We start from the raw sequence: 26,419 nt of genomic DNA, 5'->3' as shown, positions 1-26,419 counted from the left end.
ACTATGAGAACCGCACTCGCCGGAATAATCTGCGCATAGTCGGACTTCCAGAAAGAGCAGAAGGTACTGACCCCGGTGCTTTTGTTACATCATGGCTGAAGTCCACCTTTCCTGACGCTGCTTTTTCCAGCGCGTTTATTGTGGAGAGAGCTCATAGAGTTCCCGCCAAGGCACCACCGCCGGGGGCACCTCCACGCCCGTTTCTGGCGCGACTACTGAACTCTAATGACCGTGATCACGTTCTTCAACTGGCAAGGCGTAAACAGAATATCTGCTTTGAAAATGCCACGGTCATGATCTTCCCGGATTTTTCCGCAGAGCTACAGAAACGCAGGGCCACATTTGTGGCAGTGAAGAAGCGTCTCCGGGAGTTAGATATACCATACTCTATGGCATACCCAGCCCGCCTGAGGATCACCGACGGAGAGAGGAGCCGTTTCTTTGGTTCACCGACGGAGGTGGTCGCTTGGCTTGAAAGCAGACCCCGTCCTGCCAGGGGACAAAGATAACTCTGTCCATGGGGCATGTGTGATATGCTACAGTGACGGGAGGAGGACGTAATACCGATGGGTTGTATATCTGTAATGCTGGGCTGAAATATCCCTTTACACATGCTTTGTTGCCATGGGTAGTGACCTGTATGGGGGTGGTGTTTATGGTTCGCCCAGTGGGTTCGTTTGCTAGTTCATGGAAATGGTTGGGATGCTGAAAGTGAAGGGTCCTGTTGGGTGTAACGGGAGGCCTCCCTTCTCCAGTTGTTGGAGTTTTATGCTCCTTCGGTATAGGTCCACGCCGTGCCTGATGCAGGGTGCACATGTGGATAGATGGAGTGGGGATGCCTCGACGGGATCTAGAAGTTCATAATGATGACGTGCTCTTATTACTGATATGTAGAATTTAGGTTGCGCGTATATGCATATTATATATACCTGAGGGAAAGTTGGGGTATGTGTTTTCTGTACATGTTGCAGCTACCAACATCAGTGCGATTGGTAAAATTATACCATTAGTACTCCCCGTTTAAGAGTTGTCACGGGGTGTTTGACCTTACTCATTTAATCATCACAGGGTTTATAAATGCCTGTTCGGAATGCAACGTATTCCAAGCCCTGTTTTTGGGTACTGTTTTGTGTAGTTTTTTATCTGTTCATTGGTCCGTACTATGTTAATAATGCGTCAACAAGTCCACCAAGACACACTATTGCTAGGATGCTTGATAGGGAGGATGGGATTTGTGGGGATACGTGTTGTATCCGGATCATTATGTTATACGTGCTTGAATGGCGGACATAAGAATAATGTCGTGGAACATCAGAGGTCTAGGGAGCACTAGGAAAAGAGCTATGGTGTTTTCTGAGATAGGCAAATTTAACCCGCACATATTATGTTTGCAGGAAACCCATCTGACAATGGACACGGTCAGGCGGTTGAGGAAACCGTGGCAGCAATGGGCACAGCATTCCTGTTACACGAATATGTCCAGAGGGGTGTCCTTGATGATTCATAAGTCATTAAGGTGGGAACTTGAACAGCTACAGGTCGACCCAGCTGGTCGGTTTGTATTTGTGGCGGCGCATATACAAGGTATTCTATATGTATTGATAGGAGTGTATATACCTCCCCCATCATCCCTGCAGATACTCCATCAGGCTATTAGCTTTGCTGTCTCTTATCCTTCGGCCAGGGTGGTATGTATGGGTGATTATAATATGACTATGTCTACTATTTTGGATAGGTTTCACCCAGGGGGGCCTTCGAGCAGTGATGATGGATATGACTCTCCTTTGGCTAAATTGATGGCAGAGGTTGGGTGGATAGACATGTGGCGACTTAAACATCCTACTGATACCGTTTACTCTTGTCACTCTGCCAGTCATAATAGTCTGTCGAGAATAGATTATATTATGGGGAATTCTGAAGTGTGTTCAACTGACTACCAGATTGTGTTTGCGGTGAGAGGGGTATCTGACCATTCACCAATACTCTTGACCCTTATGTCCGGACATAGAAGGGTTGGTCGTTCAATGAAGATTCACCCCTTTTGGCTCACCCTCTTTTCATCCAATGACCGTATACCTGATCAGTTGGCAGTATTTGCAGAGGTACATGATGACAATGTGGATTCCTTGCTGAAATGGGATACACTAAAAGCGTATTTAAGAGGGTGTTTGAAGTCCTCAATATCTTTTGTGAAAAAAGCCTCGGCTAGGTTAGAAGGAGAGATGGCCTTAGATTGTTCTGCTCTGGAGAGGGAGTATATTGATGATCCCACAGATCAGAACAAACAAAAATGGCTTATGAAAGGGAGTCAATATTTGACTCTTCTGAAGGAGAAGGCTCAGCGTAGGTTATTTTTTACCAAGCAATTTTACTTTGAAATGGGGAACCAGTCTAGTAAATTGTTAGCTCATATTATTCGTCAGAGTCAGGCCTCCCCAGCGATTCTTAGGATAAAGAGTGCGGGTGGTGATTTACTAACTGAGCCTGATGCCATTGTCAACAGATTCAGAGAGTACTACCAGCTGCTATATGCCAGGAGGGCAGAATATACAATAGACGAGGTGACAGACTATTTAGCAGACATTGAAATCCCCAAACTATCGCAGGAGTCAAGAAATGTACTGGAAGCTCAGATAACAGCTCAGGAGGTCTCAGATGCTATATCAGCACTTGCAAGAGGGAAGTCCCCTGGCCCGGATGGACTGCCTGTGGAGGTGTACTCCAAGTATGCTGCTTCTATGTCTCAACATCTGCTGCACATGTTCATTGAATCCTTTAGCCAGGGGCGGTTGCCATCTTCCCTTTATGAGGCATCTATAGTTATCTTGTTGAAACCCGGGAAAGATCCGGTGGAATGTGGCTCTTACAGGCCGATCTCCCTGCTGAATCTGGATTATAAAATTTTAGCAAAGATTTTGGCATCAAGGTTCAGTGGAGTGGTTACTCCATTGATTCATCCAGATCAGTCGGGATTTATGCCTGGGAGATCCACATCGGATAATATTCGAAGGGTACAGGTGATCACGCAGGTAGGTTTAGCTAAACACCAGAGGTGGGCGATGGCCTCACTTGATGCGGCCAAGGCCTTTGATTCTATTGAGTGGCCATATCTTCTTACCACTTTGGAGCAATTTGGGTTTGGCCCTAATTTCGTTAAATGGATTTCCATATTATATAAAGAGCCGAAGTCCAATATTTTAGTGAATGGATTATCCTCCAGTAGCTTTCAACTAGGTAGAGGCACGCGGCAGGGCTGCCCACTCTCCCCTCTGCTATTCGCATTGGCCATAGAACCTCTGGCTATACGCATTAGAGGGGATGCAGTATTTAAGGGGGTGAGTCTGGGTAGGGGGGAGGACAGGGTAGGCTTGTACGCAGACGACATGGTACTCTTCATGTCTGATGTCGAAATCACTCTCCCTAGAGCGGTAGCGCTGATTGACGGGTTTAGTCGCTTCTCAGGCCTCCTAATTAACTGGTCTAAGTCTATTCTTTTCCCATTGTATGACATGGAGTGTGAACAGGTTCTTAATGGTGATCTACCTATAGTGACCAGCTTCAAGTATTTGGGGATCACTATCTCGAAGGATGCGAGATCCTTCCATGTCTCCAACATTGAACCTTTGCTGGAGTTCTGTAAGGAAAAGTTTAGGGTTTGGGGTGCTCTGCCACTGTCAGTGGCTGGCCGCATCAATTTGATCAAGTTGGTGGTTCTGCCCAAGCTTTTGTATGTTATGGAGCATGCACCATTTATTATTCCAAAAAAGGTTTTTCTCCAGTACAAGTCTATGATGGCACCTTTTTAATGGGGGTCTAACAGACATAAACTATCAGTAGATACGTTGTGCCGACAGAGGGGATGTGGGGGTATGTCTTTGCCGGATTTATATCTATATTATCTGGCAGGTCAGCTACGATATCTGAGAGCCTGGTTACATATAGATGTCCAATCGCCCAGATCGGAGTACCTTTTAGCTGAGTTTCTGAATATTAAGTCACTGTGGCCTGTTCTGGAGAAGCCGAGCCTGTTTCCTAGACAACTACTGCCAATCCATAGACTAGGAGTTCAGGTGTGGAAAGCATGTAAATCCCTTCATAACTATTCGGATAATATACCAGAAGTCCCTCTTTGGGATAACCCCATGTTCCCGTCTTTGACATCACTTCCCGGAATTCAGTTCTGGAAATCCCACAATGTGCGACTGTTGGGGGATGTGTATGAGGGTGGTAATTTTTGTACCTATGACACATTATGTAGTAAACATGATTTACCTAGGAGTTCATTCCATAAGTTCCTACAGATAAGACATGCTTTACAGACACATTTTGGTGCGTCACAGATCCAGATAGCTAAATTTCCTATGATAGGGGTGATTCGATCCCAGGGCCCCAAAGGATTTATTTCAGGGTTATACACTCACCTGCTGAATGCTAAGTGTAAACTAGCCCCATTGCAGATCATACCAAGGTGGCAAACTTTGATACCTGACCTCGCAGATGAGGATATTGAAGATTTATTAGAATCCCCTGTGTTGGTATCTCCGGCCATTAATAATAGGTTCATACAGTTATGTATAATACACCAGGGGTATTTATCTCCTCTACGTCTATGCAAAATGGGAGTACTTCCTCATTCGCGCTGTCATAGGTGTGACTTGGACGGTGCTGATTTTTGGCATCTGATATGGTCGTGCTCACACGTTCAAAGGTTTTGGACGAAGATCACTGACTTTTTGACTATTATTTTGGGACGTCCTGTACCTTTGGGTCCCAAAGTATGTCTCTTTGGGATTTTGGATGAGGAGGTGTGGGGACATTTTGAGAGAATATTTTTGAGGGAAACTTTATTTTTAGCACGGAAAGCTGTAGCGATTCGGTGGATGGGGGAGAGAAGTCCTACATTGCATCAGTGGAAGGATTTAGTAAATGCTGTTATTCCGTATGAAAATATTGTGTATAAAAATAGGGGGTGCACCTCAAAATTTAATAAAGTATGGGAAAGATGGTGCTCCTCACCGCAATCAATGTATTCTAGACAGGATCTTTCTAATGCTCTAGCTGATGCATCAAGACTACTGTAAGCTTCTGTCTTTATCTGAACGCTCTGTCTGTAATCATAATTATACATATTGCATGGTGTCTATGGTGATATGACTGACCAACTGGATATGTACGGACTATGTTTATGATGTCTGTATAGTGCATACCGTTGTGTGTACTTTATATGACTTGTGTATTTTTATGCTCAATAAAAAGAATTTAAAAAAAAAACATGGCATCCGCTCTCGCGTGCAGCTAATGACAGCTACTGGCAAAAATGCCAATCACTGACATTAAAGCCTTTAGATTCCGTGATCAAGTGTGATCACAGCATATAAACAGTGAAAAACCTGAAAGCTTTCAGATTTTTACCAGCATCCCCCTGCAGCCAGTGGCGATGCCGGCAATTCACTTTAATACGCTGGGTCTCTCTGAAGAGACCCAGCGTATTAAATCCCTACAGTTTACAGTAGCAGTGAAGTGGATAAGATTTTTTAAAATATTGCCACAATAGAATGGGCACATAACCTCAACAGTGGTACAGATCCATGGCATGTTAATTTATGATGCAGATATCCACCACGGATTTCACCCTTTGCAATTCAAAAGTTGAAATCTGTGGCAAATCTGCAAGATTTTGACACTGTGGATTTTACCTTGTGAAAAGTCAGGAGAAACCCTACGTATGGCCTTAAAAGGATTGACCACTCCTTTACTACTGATGGTCTAACCTCAGTATAAAACATAAATACACCCACACCCCCGCAAAAAAAAAAAAAAATTAAGTAGCTCCATACAGCACCATCCATTGTGCAGTGGATGATGCTTGTAAACTGCAGCACTGTTCTCATTCACTTCAGTGGGACTAGCTGTGTGGGAAAAGATTCAGTATGGCTTGTATTTTATTCATACATTCCTTCGCATTCTGGGTTTTGAAGTCATGGAGGTGGTTGACAGCTCTCTCTGTATACACAGTCATAGACGGAAGGCTGTCAGTCACTGATAGGACCACCTCCTTGACTTCAAAGCTCAGAATGTGCAGGAATTTATATGAATAAATTGCTAATTTTACTGAATATTTTCCTACAAAACTATATAGCAATCTGCTCAGCTCCTCCTGCTCTAACATGCTGCCTGCGTATTAGTGCACATTCACACGACTGTAGTGTTTTGTGGATCAGCAAATTGCTGCAGCTATCATAGAAAAATCCGGAATTGCGGACAAGAATAGGACCGGCTCTATATTTTTTTGCGGTGCAGCGGAACGGAACTATGGATTCAGAGAGCACGCGGTGTGCTGTCCGCATCTTTTGCGGCCCCATTGAAATGAATGTGTCCGCACCCGTTACGCACACAATTGCGGAACGGATGTGGACTTATTCATACGATCTTGTGAATGAGCCCTTACACTGCATTTTCTTGGTAACAGGTTCCCTTTAACTCTATACCTATGCAGAAAATCTGGAGTTTAGTATAAAGATATAGAATGACAATAATTTGACCATACGGTGCTAAAATTCTAGTCACCAATAAATAGTATGCATCAGATTTATATAAACCCTGTTACTCACTGTGAAGAGAGGACTTCTTTTGAGGTGGATTGTAGTCTGGAGCGGCGTCTAAAGTCAGACTCCTCATAACAGTTTCACAAACGAACTGAGTCCCACTAATATCCTCTTCAGCTTCCTCTTGAGTGCTTGGGCCCTCCATATCCTCGTTGGCTCTTTTACCTATTTTTAAAAATTGGGCGATATGAGTACAGCTAAGTGCCCAGTGGGAGCCATCAACAATGCCCTTATCCATGGGACCTTAGGCCAACACTCTCCATGTGTAGAAGAGTTTTGATACCCACTCCTGGAGAACACAGTCCATACTTTTCCTAGTGTTTGGGGGAAACTCTCTCTCCTTGTTAAGAGAGCAGCTTAATTGGCGTGAGGAAACTTATAGGCTATACATTTGGGGAAGAAAGGGATGCAAATGAGCTCTTCGCAAGTTCTGTCTCTAATGCCACCAGATGTAAGGTAGCTATCCTATAAGTCAATGTTTGAACTTTTAGATAGGCCTCGAGACATAACTCAGATATTAAATAAGCCAGCACCTCATCTGCAGACAGCTGTTTTGGGGTGATTGCCCCTCATCAGTGCAGAGCAGAGAGTACTGGCCAGGACATAGTACCCCCCAAATTCTGATTTTGTGACGGTCATCTGATAACCCTCATCTCTAATTTACTAAGAGGTCTTAAACACATTTAAGCCACATTTTTATCAGTAAGATAGAACTGAGCTATAATGAGTGTTTATAAGGTCAGAGAGCAGAGATAAGGAGACAGAAAATCCAAAAGGGTGCTACTAGAGCATCTCAGCTCTGTACAGAAAAAAGGATGCCATATTTTTAATAAAAACCCAAAAAATTGCCCCCAAAGGTGTACATAGCCTTTTGCATTAGTTTCTTCCCAATGTTAAAACACTCTCGTAATATATAACCACAGATTAATAGAAACTCACCAGCCCTGATCTTACATCCAGCCCCATCACTCTCTTCTTTAATTTGGCCAAGACCAGGCTTCTCAATTAAGGGGCCATCATGTGGCAGAGGAGACATACATGGGGTCATATCTACAAAGAAAGATGTCATTTGATGCTCAATTTTAGGTTCCACTGTTCAATGAGTTGTCTGTCTACATATTGTACAGTTGCTGTACATATTTATTAGGGATCGACCGATATTGATTTTTTAGGGCCGATACCGATACCGATAATTTGTGAACTTTCAGGCCGATAGCCGATAATTTATACCGATATTCTGGGAATTTTCATTTTTGAAAAAAAATAAAAAATTCCCACAAATCTGCTGAAAATTAATGTTTATTGTTAATGTGTATTTTTATTTTTTTTGTAAATCTTTCTTTTTCATTTATATTTAATATTTTGGTGTTTTTATTTTTATTACTTTTTTTTTTTTTTAAACTAACTTTTAGCCCCCTTAGGGACTAGAACCCTTGTCCTATTCACCCTGATAGAGATCTATCAGGGTGAATAGGAGCTCACACTGTCCCTGCTGCTGTGTGCTTTGTGCACACAGCAGCATGGAGCTTACCATGACAGCCAGGGCTTCAATAGCGTCCTGGCTGCCATGGTAACCGATCGGAGCCCCAGCATTACACTGCTGGGGCTCCGATCGGAGGAGCAGGGGAGAGGGAATCCTGTGGGGGGCGCACTGCGACTGGGGTGGGGGGGGCGCACCACTGCTTAATACTGGGGGGAGGGGGGGCGCACTGCGCCACCAATGCTTAATACTGGGGGGGCTTGGGGGGAGGCGCACTGCGCCACCAATGCCTAATATTGGGGGGGGAGGGGGGGCGCACTGCGCCACCAATGTCTGATATCGGGGGGCTTGGGGGGGCGCACTGCGCCACCAATGAAGCTTAATCTCTAATTTATTCATATACAGGAGGCGGGAGCTGGCTGCAGAATCACATAGCCGGCTCCCGACCTCTATGAGCTGTAGCTGCGATCCGCGGCACCTGAGGAGTTAACTACCGCAGATCGCAGCTACAGCTCATAGAGGTCGGGAGCCGGCTATGTGATCCTGCAGCTCCCGCCTCCTGTATATGAATTAATGTGAGATTAAGCTTCATTGGTGGCGCAGTGGCCATAGCTCCTCCCCTCCTCTTGTCCCCTGTCCTCCCATTGGCTGGAGCGGCAGCAGCAGCACAGGGGGAGGAGACACTGCTCCTTCTCCCCTGTGCTGCTGCTGAGGGAACACGGAGAGCGCTGTCAGCAGCGCGATCTGTGTTCCCAGGACGTTATCGGAATATCGGCAAAATAAATGCCGATACCGATAACGTTCAAAATCCTGAATATCGGCCGATAATATCGGTAAATCCGATAATCGGTCGATCCCTAATATTTATTACAAGTCCCCAGATAAACCTAATAGGCTGCATAAAACCTAGGCTGTATTAGGTCATACAGGGATAATCTAGACACCCCACTAAATAAATGGGGGAACTTTTTTAGGGCAATCACTCCTCTTGGCATACAGGAATATGACTTGTAGATATCAAAGACACTATTTTCCCTGACAGGCTTTGACATTTTCCCTAAATTTGTTACTATCTGCAGTATGTGTATGGCCTATCTGGGATGGATATCTGCTGCACAAACGGAAATGCTGCAAATGTAAAAATCTGCACCACAGGTCAATTTACACTGTGGATTTATTTTTCGCAGTCTGTAGATGCGATTTCTCAAAACATTCACTTTCCTGGTACTTTAAAACGTTGTGGATTTGTCAAATCCGCAGCATAACCTCTAGATGTGAACATACCCTAAAGGTTGGAAAAAGAAATCAAATAAATACCATGCAGCATTGATCAACAGCATGATCCTGACCTACAAGATCGTGCCGTGATACAAATGCCCCTAATAATATATCGGTCTTTTCCATCACTTTTGGTGGAAGAACTCACCAACTGGAGTATTGTGAGGAACACGTTCCAGTTCTTGTACGATGTTTATATCCAATAACTCAAATGACAGCAAGTCCTAAATATGGAGATAGAGTAACATGAAATAAGAGTAATACATCACACAGAGACATCTCCAAACAGTAGATTCTGTCCTGCGACACTGGAGAATGAACACTAGAAATGCTTCAAGGCTCTCAAAGATTGCAGGTCCTGCCTTCAAGTTCAAGAGTTCTTGTGAGGATAATCTGCACTTTGGAACTCTTTATCTGGGAAATACTGTGCTGCTTATGTTAAGTTGACCACATTAGATTAATGTATGCTGAAGTCGCCGGGTCAGGCCGACCATCTAATGTGCATGGGGTCCTCTCAACTCTCCAGAGTTCAACGTGACCAATTCTCAAAGCTGGTAACCTACTGCCACAGGTGTCTGACACCGGCTTACGCCACTCTCCCCATGTAGAACACACGCAAGCTTGGCCAAGCCAAGAGTGCTTGTGTACAGGGGGCTCAGGTGGGATAGTGGTTATCCAATGGCCAGCTTAAGGATCCCTAGATTATGAAAATAATACCAGAACTACTGTGACACTTACATAGGAATAGCAGTGCAAGAGGGAAAAGCTACAGTACGTAACAGTTTACCCATTTAGAATGTGTGGAAAGCGCTGAAAGGCGGTCACTTCTTCAGATTACAGATAACTAGAAGGACTTTTACACTGTTTGATCAGCAGTGGCAGTGGACAGCACTTACACTATTCTGCAGCACACACTTATTACTCACTAGCAGGGTGTAATTTTATGGCTATACTATGCATTTGGCTTTTACATGTGCCCAACCAATGTGTACATGCAATGCCTATTAATGTAGTTTTCTTCTGATGTTTAGTGCACTAACCCGTTGAAAAGTATAAAAAATAAAAATAAAAAATCGTGCCTCAAACATTTCAGATCTGTAATATCATCCATGCAGGGGCAAGCCTGCCTGTGTACCACTTCTGTACAGACCCATTAGAGCCGGTGAACACCATATATAAATCGACAGGATTCCCGGTGTCTACACAATGGTTTTGTTCAGTATAAGAATGGCAGGCAGTGTCAGACCCATCTTATGCAGTGGGTCCATAGCAGTGACATCCTTACTTGGGCAGTGAGGAGATCTACAGATGGGATGTACACCTCCTGGTCACTGTGTGCGCTCCTCAGGTGACTGGACAACATCTCTTTATCTGTGCCTCCTCCAACCTGCTGTGTAACATGAGCACTGCAGCCTTCCTGCACCTTACAAAATAATATACAAAGTTATAGCCATGGATCAGAAAAGCCAGAGCAGAGCTTAAGTCTAATAAAGCGCTAAATCCCCTACAAGGCTGTGGGCTGCTGCCTGACACTTGCCTCCTCCTTGTCCATCTGGCTGCTTATCTTAATGGAAGACATCTCTTTTTCCACATCCTCCAAATTCTCAGTACAAGGAAGGGAGTCCACAATGATACTGCACCAAATGCGAGGTCCAAATTGCTCCCCTTTATGTGCCAAGCGCCAGTGAGAGGTGTAAGTTCCCTCCAGGGCCGGAGCCACGAATTCTACAGACAGGACGCCCATCTGACCGGGAAGCAAAGAGGGAACTGGAGCCTCTTTCCGAGAAGAAGACGATAAAGTCAGATTTCCCCACATGAACTTTAGCTGCACAAAACAAATTAAATTATTAGAGATTGTTAGATTTAGCTTTATAATGTTTACACACTGACATGAAGAATACTGTTTTATCACATAGGTATCTTTTATGTAAAATCCAGTATAGAAACTATAGAATTGTATTTTTCAGACTATAAGATGCATTTTTCCCCTCAAGTGGGGGAAAATGGCAGTGTCTTATAGTGTAAATGCTAGTGACCGCTTCCATTAAGGAAGCAGTCATTAGCACGCAGGAGGCGTGTGGAGCGGTGAGCGTAGTACTGCACTGGCTGTACTAATCAGTCGTCTGGGGTGCTGCACTGCACATTCCCTGACTGTGTACAGTGTCACGATGTAGTGCACGTAGGCGCAAACTATGACCTGACGCTGTGTGACGTAAAGTCACAGTAAAGCGCCAGGCTGTCAGAAGACCAGGGAGCGGTGAGTGTCCGGAGCAGGAGAGGCAAGTTTATTTATTTTTATTTTGTTTAATGGAGCTTGGGGATCTGATCTGAGATCTGAGGAGGAATAAGGGTCTGATCTGTAGAGGAATGGGGGTCTGACCTAAGGCCTGAGAAGGAATGGGAGTCTGTTGTTCTAAGAAGGAATGGGGGTAGGATACAGAGGTCTGATGGAGATCTGATCTGAGGTCCAATGGATCTTGGGGGTCTGATCTGAGGAGTAAGTGAGGTCTAAAAAGGAATGTATGGAACTTTATACATTTAAAGCTCTACTTTTTCTGAGCTCAGTTACCCAAGTGGGTGGTCCTATCAGTGACAACTATCTATGTATACACACTTACACAGGGAAGACTGTGTCAGTCAACTCATAAGACCACCAAAGTAAGCTTAGAAAGAGATTTAAACGTATACATTACAGAACTCCTCCTGCTCTATAACATGCTGCCTGCAGATTGTACTGCAGTTCACGGTGACAGGTTATCTTTAAAATACCATATGCTTCGGACTATAAGATGCACTGGAAGCACCAGCCCTCAGATCAGAACCCCAAGCTCCATTAGACCTCTGTATCAGACCCCCATTCCTTCTTAGACCTCATATCAGACCCCAAAGCTCCATTAGACCTCTGTATCATACCCCCATTCCTTCTTAGACCTCAAATAAGACCCCCAAGCTACATTAGACGCCTGTATCATACCCCCATTCATTCTGATCAGCTCCTCCTGCTCTATAACAATGCTGCCTGCAAATTATATTGTAATTTCAAGGTGATAGGAAATTTAAAGAGAACCTAATAGGCCACTGCATAAGTAAGAATTGCTCAATATACGATTTTAAAAGGAAACCCTTGCTTGGGCAACTGAATTCACTACAACAATCAAGACTATTGACAAGCCTCAGGCTGCTGCAAATAGTAGCCATTGCTCTGCTGAAGAGTCTGCAAGGAAACTGAAAAGCTGCTCATCTGTGAGCATGGTTCACTAAGACAGTGGCTTTTCAAAGTAAAATGTTTGACTTTATAACTCTGAAGAACAAGTATTTTGTTAGTCAGTACTATTTTCATCAAATATTCAGATATTTAAAGTAATAAAATGTACAAAAAAAATGAAAAAAAAATCCCTGCTCTTCCTTTCTTCTCATTTTCTTCCTTTGATTCTATCATGTTAAAATTAAAACTATAAAATACATAAAGAAACCACCTCTTCCTCCGCTACACTGAAAGTTTTTTCAACAGACTGGCTGCAATACTATATATGACAGCATACATGAAACAAGTATCTGCAAATCAAGGTTAGCAAGTGCAGTTCTTGGTCATATGACAGTACAAAACAGGAGTCCAAAGGTAAAACAGTCCCTGCATTAGGTCATTCTAGCTCAGTCCATGTGTACACGTACATTTAAAGAAGTATTCAGGTTTTAATGATTACATTTTTTTTAAACAGGACAGTTTTCTAAACATCTATTTCAAATTTAGCTTGCAGACCTTTATTATATCCATACAATAGCCTCTACAGTACGTTCCATTTTAGTCCTGTAAACTGCATCCACAGGAGGGCTGGATAGGGCTAAACATGGCGTCAGTCATGCCAGCCGTTATGTGACCCTCACAAGTATCATATGACCTGGCTTTCAGTTAACTTCCCAGGTGAATAGTAGTGTATTGGGAAGCAGTATATACAGTATTACTATCTGAAGCAGTATCTGTCATGGTCCCTCCCATGACAGAGATGAGAAGATTGAGGGAGACTGGCGGCACGTGAGGGTATCTGACAGTCTCTCTGTTTTCTCCTTTCAGTGTTTGGTAATGACCACACCTCTTGTCTGGTGCAGCTGATGGTCATTACTGAGGCTATTTAGTTCTGACTCACACTGCTTACCTTGCGGTTGATATTTCCTGCTGGAGTTGGTTGAGCTGGTGTGTTGTTCCTTTGGATCTCCTGCTCCTCCATTCTGCTTTAAGCTAAGTGCGTTTTGTCTTGTATTTTGTTGTTCGCTTGTGTGTGTTGTTGTCTAGGCCTCAGGGAGACACTGGTTCCTTCATCTGGGGAGGAACCAGTAGTCTCATTCCCTGCCACCTTTCCTAGGGCCTTCCAGGGTCTTCAGGGCCTAGGTTCCGGTGTATGAGTATTTCCACCTTCAGGGTCTACTCATACTGACAGGAATCAGGGAGAGGTCTAGGGATTTCTAGGTCACCATCCCTCTTCCCTTAGCTTTGAGGCCTAGACTCCGGTCTATTCCTTCTGTGTGCCATTTGGTGTTATCCCCTCCCTATTACCCGTGACAGTATCTCATCATGTCTGTAAAGATCATTATTTCAACACTAGTCATGTTTACTTATCCCAGAAATTACTGATACATGGGCTATACCATTCTACTGCATAAAGGGGCAACTGCCTGATTTAATTTTAAATACACGTATATTAGAATATTATGTGATCTCCAATTATATATAGGCAAATAAGTAAAAAAAAACAAAAAAAACTGGAATACCCCTTTAAAGTGTCCCTAGAGTTAGACAAAAAAATATGTGTCCACAATTCCCAACAAGTTATAACTTTAGGGGATGAGTAATGGTGACTGATTATTTCCAGAAAAGGTAAAGCAGATGTTTTACCTTAGTGTCGAGGTTCCATTTAACATTTCCTGTATTCTTCATCCTCCAGTGTTTGATGAACTTGGTTCCAGGCTGTAGGTGGGTACCATCAGGTAAGTTCTCGTCCACAAACACAGCGCTGAATGTGGGGATGAACTGGGAGCATGGCTCTATAGGAATTCTACAAAGAGCAGAGGGAGATGAAACAGAGAGATGGACATTAGAGATGAGTTTTCATGCATAAATATACCACAGTCTCCACATAAATTATTATTTTTTTAACGACAATTAACAGAACAGTAAAAGATAAAGAATAGTGTCCTTCTACTCTCATCAGCAATCAGAAGACTCTAGAAACCGGAGTCAGAATGGCTGATTTGGACGTACTACTGGATGATTAATGGAGATCTTCTGAGGTTACATTGTAATAAAGCCGTCTTCACCTGGACAACAGTTTTCTGCATGCCCTTTAAAAGAGGCTATGTTACCAGGATCAACCCTATTTAATGAGACATACTGCCTGGTAGGGGTCCTAATGCTGATTAAAACTATACCTTTCTTTTGTCTGTATGCTAAACAGATGCAGATATATCTGTGTTTGTATCCATATGCAAAAACAAGATTTTTGTATAACTTACCAGTAAAATCTCTTTCTCGCTCTTTCCTTGGGGGACACAGAAGACCTTGGGTATAGCTCATCTCCCTAGGAGGCGTGACACTAAGTAAAAACTGTTAAGCCCCTCCTCCACAGCTATACCCTCAGCCTGGAGAGAGAGACTGACAGTTGCGTGTCCAAGCAGTGAGAAAAAGGCAAAGTCCAAAAGTGGAACCAACAAGCCAACTACCCAACGGGTAAAACAAACTCGGAAACTGTGCAGAGAAAAATAAGAATGGGTGGGTGCTGTGTCCCCCAAGGAAAGAGCGTTTTCTCGCCCATTTTCTTTGGGGGACACAGAAGACCTTGGGACGTTCAATAGCAGTCCAAGAGGGGAGGGACCACAGCACCAAGACGAAGCACCCAAAGGCATCAAGAAACCACCGCCTGCAGACCAGGCGGCCCAAGGCAGCATCCGCCGAAGCCCGAGTATGCCTCCGGCCCAGGAGGCACCGACCGCTCTGGCGAAATGAACGGTGACACCAAAGGCAGAACCCTTCCCTTGGTGCGGTAACCACAGCAATAGCCACTTCGAGAAAGTGGAGGAAAGCCACCCTGGAGGCCGTCAACCATTTGCGCGGACCTCCTGGAAACACAAGAGACTGAACGTCGACAAGAGTCGGAGACCTCCAAGTAAAAGCTGCAAGGCCCAAACAACGTCCAAATCGGTGAAGCGTCCGTTCCCTGAGTTGGGGAGGGGAGGACAACAGCCTCGTTGAGATGAAGGGAGATACCACCTTCAGAAGGAAGGAAGAGACGGGATGAAGAACAGCCCTGTCCTGGGGAAAGACAGAAGGCTCGGAACAAGAAGGGCCGCCACTCAGGCACCCGTTAGAGACACGATGGCTACGGAAACACAAGAGAACTTCTGTAACGGCTCCAAGGAAAAGATTGGAGCGCCAAGAGCACAGTATGTAGTTCCCAGGGCGGTACCGGAGGGCAGTACAAAAGGAACCCAAGAGCCGCTCCACTGAAGAAGGTCTTGATAGGCCCAGAGGGCCGGGAAACGCTGAAGGAGGAAGGACAGCGCCGACACTTGACACTTCAAGCAACAGAGTCCCAGTCCCAGGCCCAGGCCAGACTGGAGAAAGACAGAACCATGGAAAGAGAAAGGCATAGTGGGGGAACGCCCAGCTTCCCACAGAACCCCAGATCCTGGACGAAACACGGCCAGGAGCGAACACCAGCTAGCCCGCTAGAGTCGCCTGGGCAAGCGGGGGAAAACCCAATGTGATCAGGCGCAGACCAGTAACACGGGCAGAACGGTCGGCAAAACTGGTCCCATCGGCCCCCGAGCAACGTTGTCCCATATCCACCTGGAGTGGGGGAGCAGAAGGACAGACAGAAAGGAACCAAAGGGTCCGCCCAGAAACCGCCAGATGCCAGGACAAAACATCATGCATATGGTCGGCAACGGAACCAGTGAGAGTGCAAGCACTCTGCCCGCAAGGGGGTCATGCACATGGCCGGCAGCGTATCCAGTGAGTGCAACGTTCCGCCTGTGGAAGGGGGTCGTGCACATGGCCAGCACCACATCTGGTGAGAGTGCAGCAGTCCGCCTAGAGAAGGGGGTCATGCACAAGGCCAGGCTGCAGCCAGGGATAATGCAGTATTCCGCCTAGGAAGGAGGGTCATGCACTTGCAGCCACCAGAACTGGGGTGGGTGACGAACTCTGGCCAGAAAAAGCTGCACACACTTGGCCAGAGCCGTATCCCGGGAGAGGGCAAGGATTGCCTAGGAGGGGGAACATGCCCTGGCCAGCGCCGCGTGACATGCCGCCCATGGAAGAGGGGCATGCATACAGACAGCAGTACTAAAAGATGAGGCTGCCGCGCCCTGCGCAGCAACAAGTGCATTTATTTAAAACAATTTTGTTTTTTTGTTTTATTAATATTACAGCCTCCCTGAGGCAGAAAGGTGGGCCACCATACAGGGGCACAGGCTCTCTGAGAGGCAAGAAAAAAGGGGCCCCAGCCGTACAGTCCCATTAGGAGCCGGCCAGTACCCAAAGCGTTAACAAGCATCCGGCCTGGGGGGCGGCGCTGCGATCCCCTGGGGTGTCGGGGGAACCTCCAGGCGGGAAGAATTCGCGCCTGGAGAAGTTCTAGCCCCCTCCAACAGAGGCCGGAATTTTGCGGCCTAGTAGGCCGAGAAGCCGGGACCTAAATTTTAGCGGCGCCCGGCTGACCGGGGCCGCACAGTATATAAAGTACCGGCCGGAGCGGCGCATGCGCATACCGGCCGCAGGTGCCCACCCTGCGGGCCAGAAGAGCCGGGGACCCGGATAGAGCGCCAGAATCGCGGCCAACAGGCCGCGAAGCCTGTAACAAACTATGCAGCGCCCGGCCGGCCGGAATGCACCAACGGTCAGCGGGGGCCTGCTGGAGCACAGCGTGAAGTCCAATGCCGGCCGCTGGTTCCCACCCCGCGGGCCGGAAGAATCAGTGGCCCGAGAGGAGGTGCGCCCCAGCAGGCCGCGATGTCTGGGCCAAAATTTGAAGCGTCCGGCCGACCAGAATAGACCGATGGTCGGCTGGGCCTAGATGGAGGATAGCTCGCAAATCTAATGCCGGCTGCGGGTGCCCACCCTGCGGCCCGGAAGAGTCAGGGGCCCGGGAAGGAGCACCGGATGGTCCAGCCCAGCAGGCCGCGAAGCCTGGGCAAATTTTTGCGGCACCCAGGATTGTCCACGCTGTCAGGAGCGGGCAGCAGGTCCTGAGCAGCGCATCGGTAAGTGCCCCCTCCGGAAAGGGGAACCTGACCAGGTAGTAGTGTGGCTGAATTTAAATCTGCAGCAATCGGTGAGGCAGCCAGCTGCAATGAACTATGGAGGGGCCGCCCTGCGGCTCCCCAGGGACCAGCCTAGGTCCAGCATGGCCACCCAGCTCAGATAGGCTACCAGTATGGGGGTCAGTCACGCAGGAGACCGGGGTGGTGGTGGTGGGGGGGACGTAGGGCTCGAGAAGCCTCTCTCTCACCATCAGCCGTCTTCACCCTCGGTCCGTTCCAGCAGGGTCGCCCCTTCAGCTACTGGCACCGTAGTGGCAGGACGGTGGAAGAGGGACTTGGCGTACGGGCGACCCTTGCGCTGGCGGGATGCAGGGGAGCTGGGCTGCCCTGGTCCACCTTGCCTTCTGTGGGGGAGGCAGCAGTGCGGATGACCGGCACTGGCGCAGCTCAACCCCGGAAGAAACAGAGAGGTCTAGTGCGTCTCTGTTGTCCCTGATGGTCTGGAAGAAAAAGAAAAGTAAAAATCAAAAACTAAAAACTAAAAAACAGTGTGTCTTGCCTCCTTGGACACTAAGCAAAAACTGGCAGTCTCTTTCTCCAGGCTGAGGGTATAGCTGTGGAGGAGGGGCTTAACAGTTTTCACTTAGTGTCACGCCTCCTAGGGAGATGAGCTATAACCAAGGTCTTCTGTGTCCCCCAAGGAAAATGGGCGAGAAAGAACAATTGGAGCACCAGGAGGTGGGGCTAAATTGTTTGAGCACTGCTTTGTAAGACCCCCTGAGCTCTGAACACTCCTCCTTTCCCTTGAATGACAGGGCTAGACAGCAGACTGAGGGCAGAGCCGTTTCGTAGCATGTAAATATCATATACACTATGTACTATAGCTTCACTACACTGAGATCTGCTCAGAAAGCTAATGTACATATTACTGCTTTATACACAAGCATGATATATGATTATACGGACACCAGTTATGTGTGTTGGCTTAAAGGAAAAAACATGTTTCTATATGTGGTAATGTTATAGCTTGGTGGTATAGTGGTCTACCATGCATGTAGAGATCCCTGGTTCAAATCCTAGGGGAGATATGTATTCTTTCTGTTATTTTTTTCTCTTTTATTTAAAACCATATTAAAAGGATATACTATAATAATTAATATATAGCCATATAATAATAAAAAGGCTTTATTATATTGAGAATAGTGTGGGGAGTTGCTAAAACCTATTACTTGTTTATTCACAGACACAATATATTATTATAAAGAAACCAGTAATATGTATTAGCTTTCTAAAAAAAACATTATTCTCCGGATACTTCCGCTTCACAGAAGAAGGAACAAAAAACTTCCTATCAGGTTTTTTTTCCACTCTCTGGCAATCACCGCTTAAATATTTTTATGCATATCAAACACCTTTCTTTTCTTGCCGATTTCTGTGGCTTCTGATCATCCAACCCCATGGTAGATCTAACCGCCCTGACTAGGGAGTTAGTGTTCTCAACATGAAACAGTGGTTTCCCTACAGCCTCGTCCTCAGAAGACTCATCTGATGACACCCATTCTCCTTCTTCTTCCAAACCAGAAAGTATATCACTGTCACTGGAGGGGGAATCCTTAGGTGCAGCAGTACTGGGGCGGCTTTTAATTAAACCGCTAACAGACTCTCTGACCTCTTCACGGATCATCTGCTTAATGATGCCAATTAAATATGGATCTTCCTCCTCCATTAACTTGCTTCTTTTTACACACAGCACCCCCCCTTTCTTTTGCTCTGGAGGTCTTCCTGGAAGACTCCTTAGACATCTAAGCACAAAACATGACCCCATGAGCACTAGTATAAAAAAAAAAAAAACATGCTGGGGTATAACCCCTCTTACCCCACCCTGGTACCGATGCATCAGTGGTGGTTTCAGCGTGCTGAGCCTGCTCCATATCGCACAGCAAACCAAGCCAGAATGTAGGAAAAACTGCCAACCTACTCCACTCAGCAAGGCAGTAAGCTGGCTGGGCTTTTCTCCTTGGCGCGCGCAAGCTGGCTCCCTCCCCTTCCGGTACGCAGCTTCAGCTTCCTCCCACCGCCCCAACCCGGAAGTAAGGGAATCCAGCACACTGGCCGGCAGCCGAACATGCGAACACGGCCGCAGAGGTTCACAGGAGCCCAGAAAGGCCAAAACCTCCCCAGGAGCTGGGAAGGAGAACGAAAGGGGTAGGGAGAGAGGGGTCCCTGCAGCTCTATCTTAGTCTTATTCCAGCGGATGCGATTCCCTCCTGCCCCTTAGGACAGAAAACAGAACTGGAGGTAGAGGGGATGATCCCTCTATTAAAAGGCGGTTCTGGTTCCTGTTTCCTGTCCTGAGGAGGTGGAGGCAGTCTCTACATGCAAAACTAATCACTGAACTATAGCAATACATGAATGTTTTTTCTATGCTTATAAGGTAACACATATTACTGGTGTCTTTATAATCATATATTGTTCTGGTAAATAAAGCAGTAATATGTACATTAGCTGCTTTCTGAGCAGATCTCAGTGTGGTGAAGCTATAGTACATAGTGTATATGATATTTACATGCTAGGACACAGCTCTGCCCTCAGCCTGCTGTCTAGCCCTGTCAATCAAGTGAAGGGGGCATGTGCAAAGCACAGGGGGTGTTACAAACCAAAGCACAAAGGATTCATCTCCATGTTCGGCTGCCAGCCAGCGTGCTGGATTCCCTTACTTACGGGTTGCAGCGGTGGGAGGAAGCTGAAGCTGTGTACCGGAAGGGGAGGGAGCCAGCTTGCGCGCGCCAAGGAGAAAAGCCTAGCCAGCTCACTGCTATGCCGAGTGGAATAGTTTGGCAGTTTTTCCTACATTCTGGCTTGGTTTGCTATAAGATATGGAGCAGGTGCAGCGCGCTGAAACCACCACTGATACATGAATGTCAGTGTTATCCAATACATTCCAGACCTCTAAGGGTTACATAGCATCATAAATCAATATAATGCTATACGACCCCTGCAGTGCTGGAAGTTCAGTACGGGAGCTGTCTTATACTCATGCTCCAAGTCCGGAGTGTACAACTCGCTCGTCTGAAAAGCGGTGAAAGGAAGTTAAAGTTTTAAAGGGAACCTGTCATCAACTTTATGCTGCCCATACTAACAGCAGAATAAAGTAGAGACAGGCGAGTTGATTTCAGCGGTCTGTCATTTATAAGTTAAATGTAAGTGGTTGCCGAGAACCAATATCACAATCATTGCGGACTAGGCCTGGAAAAGAGTCCCGGCCACCTGAGAAGAGTCCTGGTTATTCATGAATTCCTGCTCTCCTGCCCACCTGCTGATGACTGACAGTCTTCTACCTAGTTTTCTCCCTTTCTCTCTAGGAGAGAACTGCCAATCATCAGCAGGTGGGTGAGAGAGCAGGAGATTATGTATAACCAGGACTATTCTCAGGGAGATTTGACTCTTCTCAAGGCCTGGGCTGCAATGATTATTATGCTGGTTCTCGGCAACCACTTACTTTTAGCTCATGAGTGACACACATCGCTGAAATCAGCATTTCTGTCACTAATTTATGCTATCCTCTGTGAGGTCAGCAGAAAGTTCCCTTTAATCATCATGATGAGCCCTAGTAGCCAGTATGCCTGTTTTAATAGGGTTGATCCTGGTGACAGAGCCTCTTTAAAACATATGAACCCGTTCCTGAACCTTCCTCTATGAGCCGCAGGTTCCAACAAGAATAGAGGTGCCAACAAGCTGAGGCTCTTGCTCTGGCAGACCTGATCTGTCTGTGTATTACATTCATGCAGTGCATACTCCGTGTGGTCACTGCAGCTCACACAGGATCCTCCTCTAAGATGTGTGTGTGCGCATGTACAGGGCATATGGAAAGGGGTTGTGTTTCACAGGTGTTTTGCTGCATATTGCATATCTATTATTTATAAGCCACACATTCTTCATACAATAAACTATGTGGAGCCATTGTTGAGATAATTTTGAAAACATCCTAGGGACATTAGTGACTGAACGAGGTAGCAGTAACTAAGCTGCACACAAACTGGTTTTCTCATATCAATGCTTCCGTCCTGTATAATCAGACAAGAACAAGCCTCCAGCATATGGCTAACGCTACACATCGATCATGGCCGCGACACCTGTCACTGCTGCTGGATTTTCTCAGATTCTGAAGATTTGGCAACTAGTGAGTCAAGCAGGGACCCCAGTTAAATGCCTGCACTGATACACAGCAATGTTTAGTCACACAATGGATGTTGCCGCCAACGCTGTGTAAACCCCCCCCCCCCCCCCAACCTAAATGGCAATTGCAAAAAACAAAAGATTATGTTTTATACATTGCTTAAACTGCATTTTCAGTCATAAAGAAGACTTTCAACATGTCACATAAATATGTTAGAAGCAGTTATCCATGGGGGCCTCTGTGCAGAGGGATATGCCCCTTTGGGCTTAGTCTGCCTAATTCAGGAGAGGTGCAGGCCGGACATAGGCTATAGTGCAAGTCTAAGGTGGCTTTATTATTAGGAGTGGTGTGAATATGAAATTGTATTCTGCCAAATTCTGCTCCTTAAGTCCCTGGAGGCAGAACTTCACTTTTAAGTGGTCTCTGCGTTGAGCAGCTTCTACGCTCTGAGTGACAGCTGTAGCACTAAACCTGTCATGCAAAGCAGATGAGAGGTCCTCTGAATGCAGACAGCTGTGCCTCTTGGTCACTTGCAAGGAGCAGAATCCGGCAGAATAAAATGTCACATTCACACTACTCAGTATAATTAAAGCTTTTGCTGTCCCCCTCCCCCCAGCCATTACCTAGTGCAGTCAGCAGTTTAGCACTGAAATAACTGTTGAAAATTTCCTTCTAATACAACAAAATCAAGTATGAGAACTATAAACCTCTACCCACATTAGGTGTTCTTAATTACATTACAGATTCTGCTCTTAAAGCAATCAGATCTCCCTATAATATTGTCAGTGCAGGTGCAAAACCACTGGGTAAGGCGAGTACAGATGTCTGTAAATAATTTTTCTTGATATATACGAAAGTATAAGCTATATACACTATGAAAGTTGTAAACACATTAAGCTCTTACACAAGAGGACTGCTGTGTGTGCTGTCAGTTGGCGGCTGAGAAGAGTCTAAGGAATGCCAGCGATGGATTCTACGATGCAGCTTTAATTGTTTCTCCAGTTCCTTCACCTCAGCTTTCCGCTGACGCTTCTCTGCTCGCAGACGTTGCTTCTCAGCTTTCAGGAATGTTTTGTGCATTTGCTTCTGGAACCTGTGGCAGATATAAAACTGTTAGATTGAAGCAGGGAACGACCATCAGGGAAGCCTTGTGTAGGTTCTTACCGGACTTGTTCCACAGAGAAAGGAGGTGATGGATGCCGCGCTTCTGAACATGGCTCCACTGGCCTTCTCATTTTAAGAAACAGATGATTGGGGTCATGGTCACAGCCTTCAGCCTCACACAGTTCACAGATGCCAAATGATGGGCATGTGCTAGAAGGAAAAAAAGGGACAGAAAGAAAAACATTTTAGATTTTTAAAATTAAATGGATTTTCTCAAGAACTAAATATTATCAAACAGGTTGATTTTCCTACTGAATATAAAAGGCGCCAGCCATTTATCCTTTTTGAGATTCATATGCATGTTTCACCAAGTTATGCAGGTTAATGGCGAGATTGCTGTTGTTAAAGGGAGTCTGGCAGTACACTGCAAAACTACTGATGGTGCTAGGTAAAGGCCACGGAGAACTGCATAAACACATACATTCATTGAAGTTTTATTCCATCAGGCACCGATCCTGCAACTGCTCTGGTGGTGGTGGTCCCAAACTGCGAAGTGCTCTCGGCAGTAAGCTGCTTCACATCCTCTGCTCCAAGTGACAGAAGTATCTCAGAGCAGAGGTTGGTGTTGTGAAGCAGCTCACTGCTTTACCAAGATCACGTCACAGCGACGCCCTGCCTCCAGGATACTTGCAGGTGCAGAGAATAACACTGCATATTCACACCAATCCTGATGAGAAAAGCTCCACAAAAGGTACGTTTTTATTGCTGTCTGCAGTTCTGTAGTGTCAAAACTGCTGTCAGACTACCTTTAAAGAGGTTTTCTGACTCCCAAAAATACTCCTAAGTTGCTGAAATGTTAAAAAAATTAATACATATGCTTGTAACATTCTTGCACTGCTGGCCCAAACATATAGGTTCAGGCACTGTTAATGTTCATCAGGCACCACATGATAGCGGCAGCTAATTTCAAGCTGCTGCTGTGTTAGGTCTCCCAGACGGACATCTGCTGCAGCCATTAGCATGACCACCTTGTCTGCCTTATAGGCTGATTTTAATTAGTGTGAGTATATAGTCTGGCCTGCTTCCCCTCACTCATTGAAGCCATTTGGCACCAGGAGTGAGATAGTTTGTGGACTCTCACTGCAGTCTTTGGTGCCGGCATGCATGTTGGTACCTGCACTCATTGGATATAGTGGAGGCCATTTTGGCACCCAAAATGACAGTTATTAAAGCAGACCCAGCAAGCATGTTGAACCTACACTCCCTGAAGTGTATGGTAGCCGTCATGGCACTTAACAGGCAGAATTTAGTGTTAGGAACCCGTCTAACAGAGATCGCCTTGATGTGCGGCAGACGGGCTCAAATTATTTTGTACAAAACGATTTGCCAAGTATCTCTCACTTATAGTGTAGCACTTGCAATTATTATGCAATTTTGTACTTTATATTGCAGTGAGTTGTCGCATTGCATGTTTTGTCTTTTAGCCATTAGCATGAAGCCTAAGCCCGAAGAGTAATTTCTGAAATGTCTTACAGAAACCCTCATGAGAACTGCACTCATTATATGAATTGATATTTGGTCATCAGAGAAATCCTACGTTTCCAGTACGAAGATGAACCCACCTGCACTGATACCGTATGCCCAAGATCCTTTTCTTGCAGTTACTGCAAGCCAAGAGCCAATCATACAAGGAGCCCAGGGATGTTTCCCTTTCCGGTTCTTGAATAGGTGCGGAGGAGGAACTGCTATCTGACATCCAATCCTGGCTCTGGGAAAATCTGTCCCTCATTATCTGTGTCACCTTCTCTACGGTTTCATGTATGATTTGCTCCTTGAACTATATAAAGAGAGAAAATAGAAAGACAAAAATGCAATAATTAGTTATGTGTGCTTGTTTGACCCACTCATTCACATAAAACTACACAGGGATGATAATATACATCAAATATCTTGTGGTTAAGTCGGTGGTCAGGGATTTATTAATCTTAAAGAAATTCATCTACCACAATAATTCAGAAAATGGTTTTAACACACACAAAAAAAATACAAAAAAAACCTAAGAGATACTCACTCTGTCCATGTAGCTGGTGAACCAGACTGGGGGAGCCTGACACGAAATGTCTGTGGTTGGACTGTGCTGTTCCTGCAATGGAGAAATGAAATCAGAATAATATAAACACGAATATGTTTAATAAGACTTTTTTTATAATTCTTTATTTAAAGAAAATAGAAACAGGAATAGAATATTCAGCGCAGCATGTGCAATCAGTAATGAATATCATCAAAAGTGCCAATGTGTTAAACAGGACATCTGTGACTAGGAGGAATGGGCCAAGGTGACACTGGCAAAGAGAACACACAAGAACACTGAAATTGGAATGATCAACATGAGGGAAGGAGAGGTGAAGGACAAAAGAGGGTAAAAAAATAGGGGTGGTTGATGTGGGGGCTAAGAGTGTGGAAATGACTTTTAGGAATGACCCACTAGTAATCAGAGGATCCAAAACAGACCACCCTAAGAATGCCATGGAACAACACAGAGAGCTCCTCCATCTTCATACACTGCTCTTGAGATGGAGAAGACATGGAGATGGGATAACTGATCTGGCAGCACTGATTAGACATTTTTGGAACTATTCCTGGTAGGATCTCCTGCGGAGATCCAAAAGGTGTAGGAGCTATAAACGGAGGCATCTAATGAGCCTTATGTTAAAGGGCTTCTGTCACCCCATTAAACCGTTTTTTTTTTTTTTTTTTTTTTTTCTTTACTAATAATCCCTACACTGCGATCTCATCATACATAAGCTAATTAATGATTTTCGTTCAGTAGAATTTGTTAAAAATCGATTTTTGAAATATATAAATTACCTTGCTACCAGCAAGTAGGGCGGCTACTTGCTGGTAGCAGCCGCATCCTCCGATGGTAATGACGCCCCCTCTGCTTGTTGATTGACAGATCCCGTCCGCTGGCCCTTTCTCTGCTGGCCCTGCCTGTTTTGATTCAATATCTGGCGCCTGCGCCGCGGCCGTACCCCTCTTCAATCTGCGCAGGCGCACTGAGAGGCGGCCACTCGCTCGGCCGCTCCATCCTCAATGCGCCTGCGCCGATGACGTCACATCTACACCCGGCGCAGGCGCATTGAGGAGCGAGCGGCCAAGCAAGTGGCCGCGGCGCAGGCGCCAGATATTGAATCAAAACAGGCAGGGCCAGCAGAGAAAGGGCCAGCGGACGGGATCTGTCAATTAACAAGCAGAGGGGGCGTCATTACCATCGGAGGATGCGGCTGCTACCAGCAAGTAGCCGCCCTACTTGCTGGTAGCAAGGTAATTTACATATTTCAAAAATCGATTTTTAACAAATTCTACTGAACGAAAATCATTAATTAGCTTATGTATGATGAGATCGCAGTGTAGGGATTATTAGTAAAGAAAAAAAAAAAAAAAAAAAAAAAAAAAAAACGGTTTAATGGGGTGACAGAAGCCCTTTAAAGACCTCACAAGACACTTTGTGAGTCCCTT

General features: G+C 45.6%; 1 protein-coding gene across 6 annotated transcripts in view; it reads right to left on the bottom strand.

Annotated features, from left to right (window-relative positions):
- NBR1 (NBR1 autophagy cargo receptor) overlaps window positions 1-26,419 on the bottom strand; it is an 81,830-nt gene that overhangs the window by 15,376 nt on the left and 40,035 nt on the right. For 4 of the 6 annotated variants that reach the window (XM_044300256.1, XM_044300259.1, XM_044300257.1 and 1 more), the window contains 10 exons: window positions 24,972-25,043; window positions 24,523-24,737; window positions 22,961-23,110; window positions 22,701-22,889; window positions 14,255-14,414; window positions 10,901-11,188; window positions 10,649-10,786; window positions 9,512-9,587; window positions 7,545-7,655; window positions 6,612-6,770 (listed from right to left, as the gene is read on the bottom strand). In XM_044300256.1, coding sequence (XP_044156191.1) covers window positions 6,612-6,770; window positions 7,545-7,655; window positions 9,512-9,587; window positions 10,649-10,786; window positions 10,901-11,188; window positions 14,255-14,414; window positions 22,701-22,889; window positions 22,961-23,110; window positions 24,523-24,737; window positions 24,972-25,043 — 1,558 coding nt within the window. The remainder of the gene's footprint in view (window positions 1-6,611; window positions 6,771-7,544; window positions 7,656-9,511; window positions 9,588-10,648; window positions 10,787-10,900; window positions 11,189-14,254; window positions 14,415-22,700; window positions 22,890-22,960; window positions 23,111-24,522; window positions 24,738-24,971; window positions 25,044-26,419) is intronic. The other 2 variants (XM_044300254.1, XM_044300258.1) reach the window with 2 other exon arrangements.

Source organism: Bufo gargarizans, chromosome 6 (assembly GCF_014858855.1).
Source record: "Bufo gargarizans isolate SCDJY-AF-19 chromosome 6, ASM1485885v1, whole genome shotgun sequence".
NCBI lineage: Eukaryota > Metazoa > Chordata > Amphibia > Anura > Bufonidae > Bufo > Bufo gargarizans.
The sequence above is the reverse complement of the archived record's forward strand: the minus strand, read 5'-3'. Positions and strand labels throughout refer to the sequence as shown.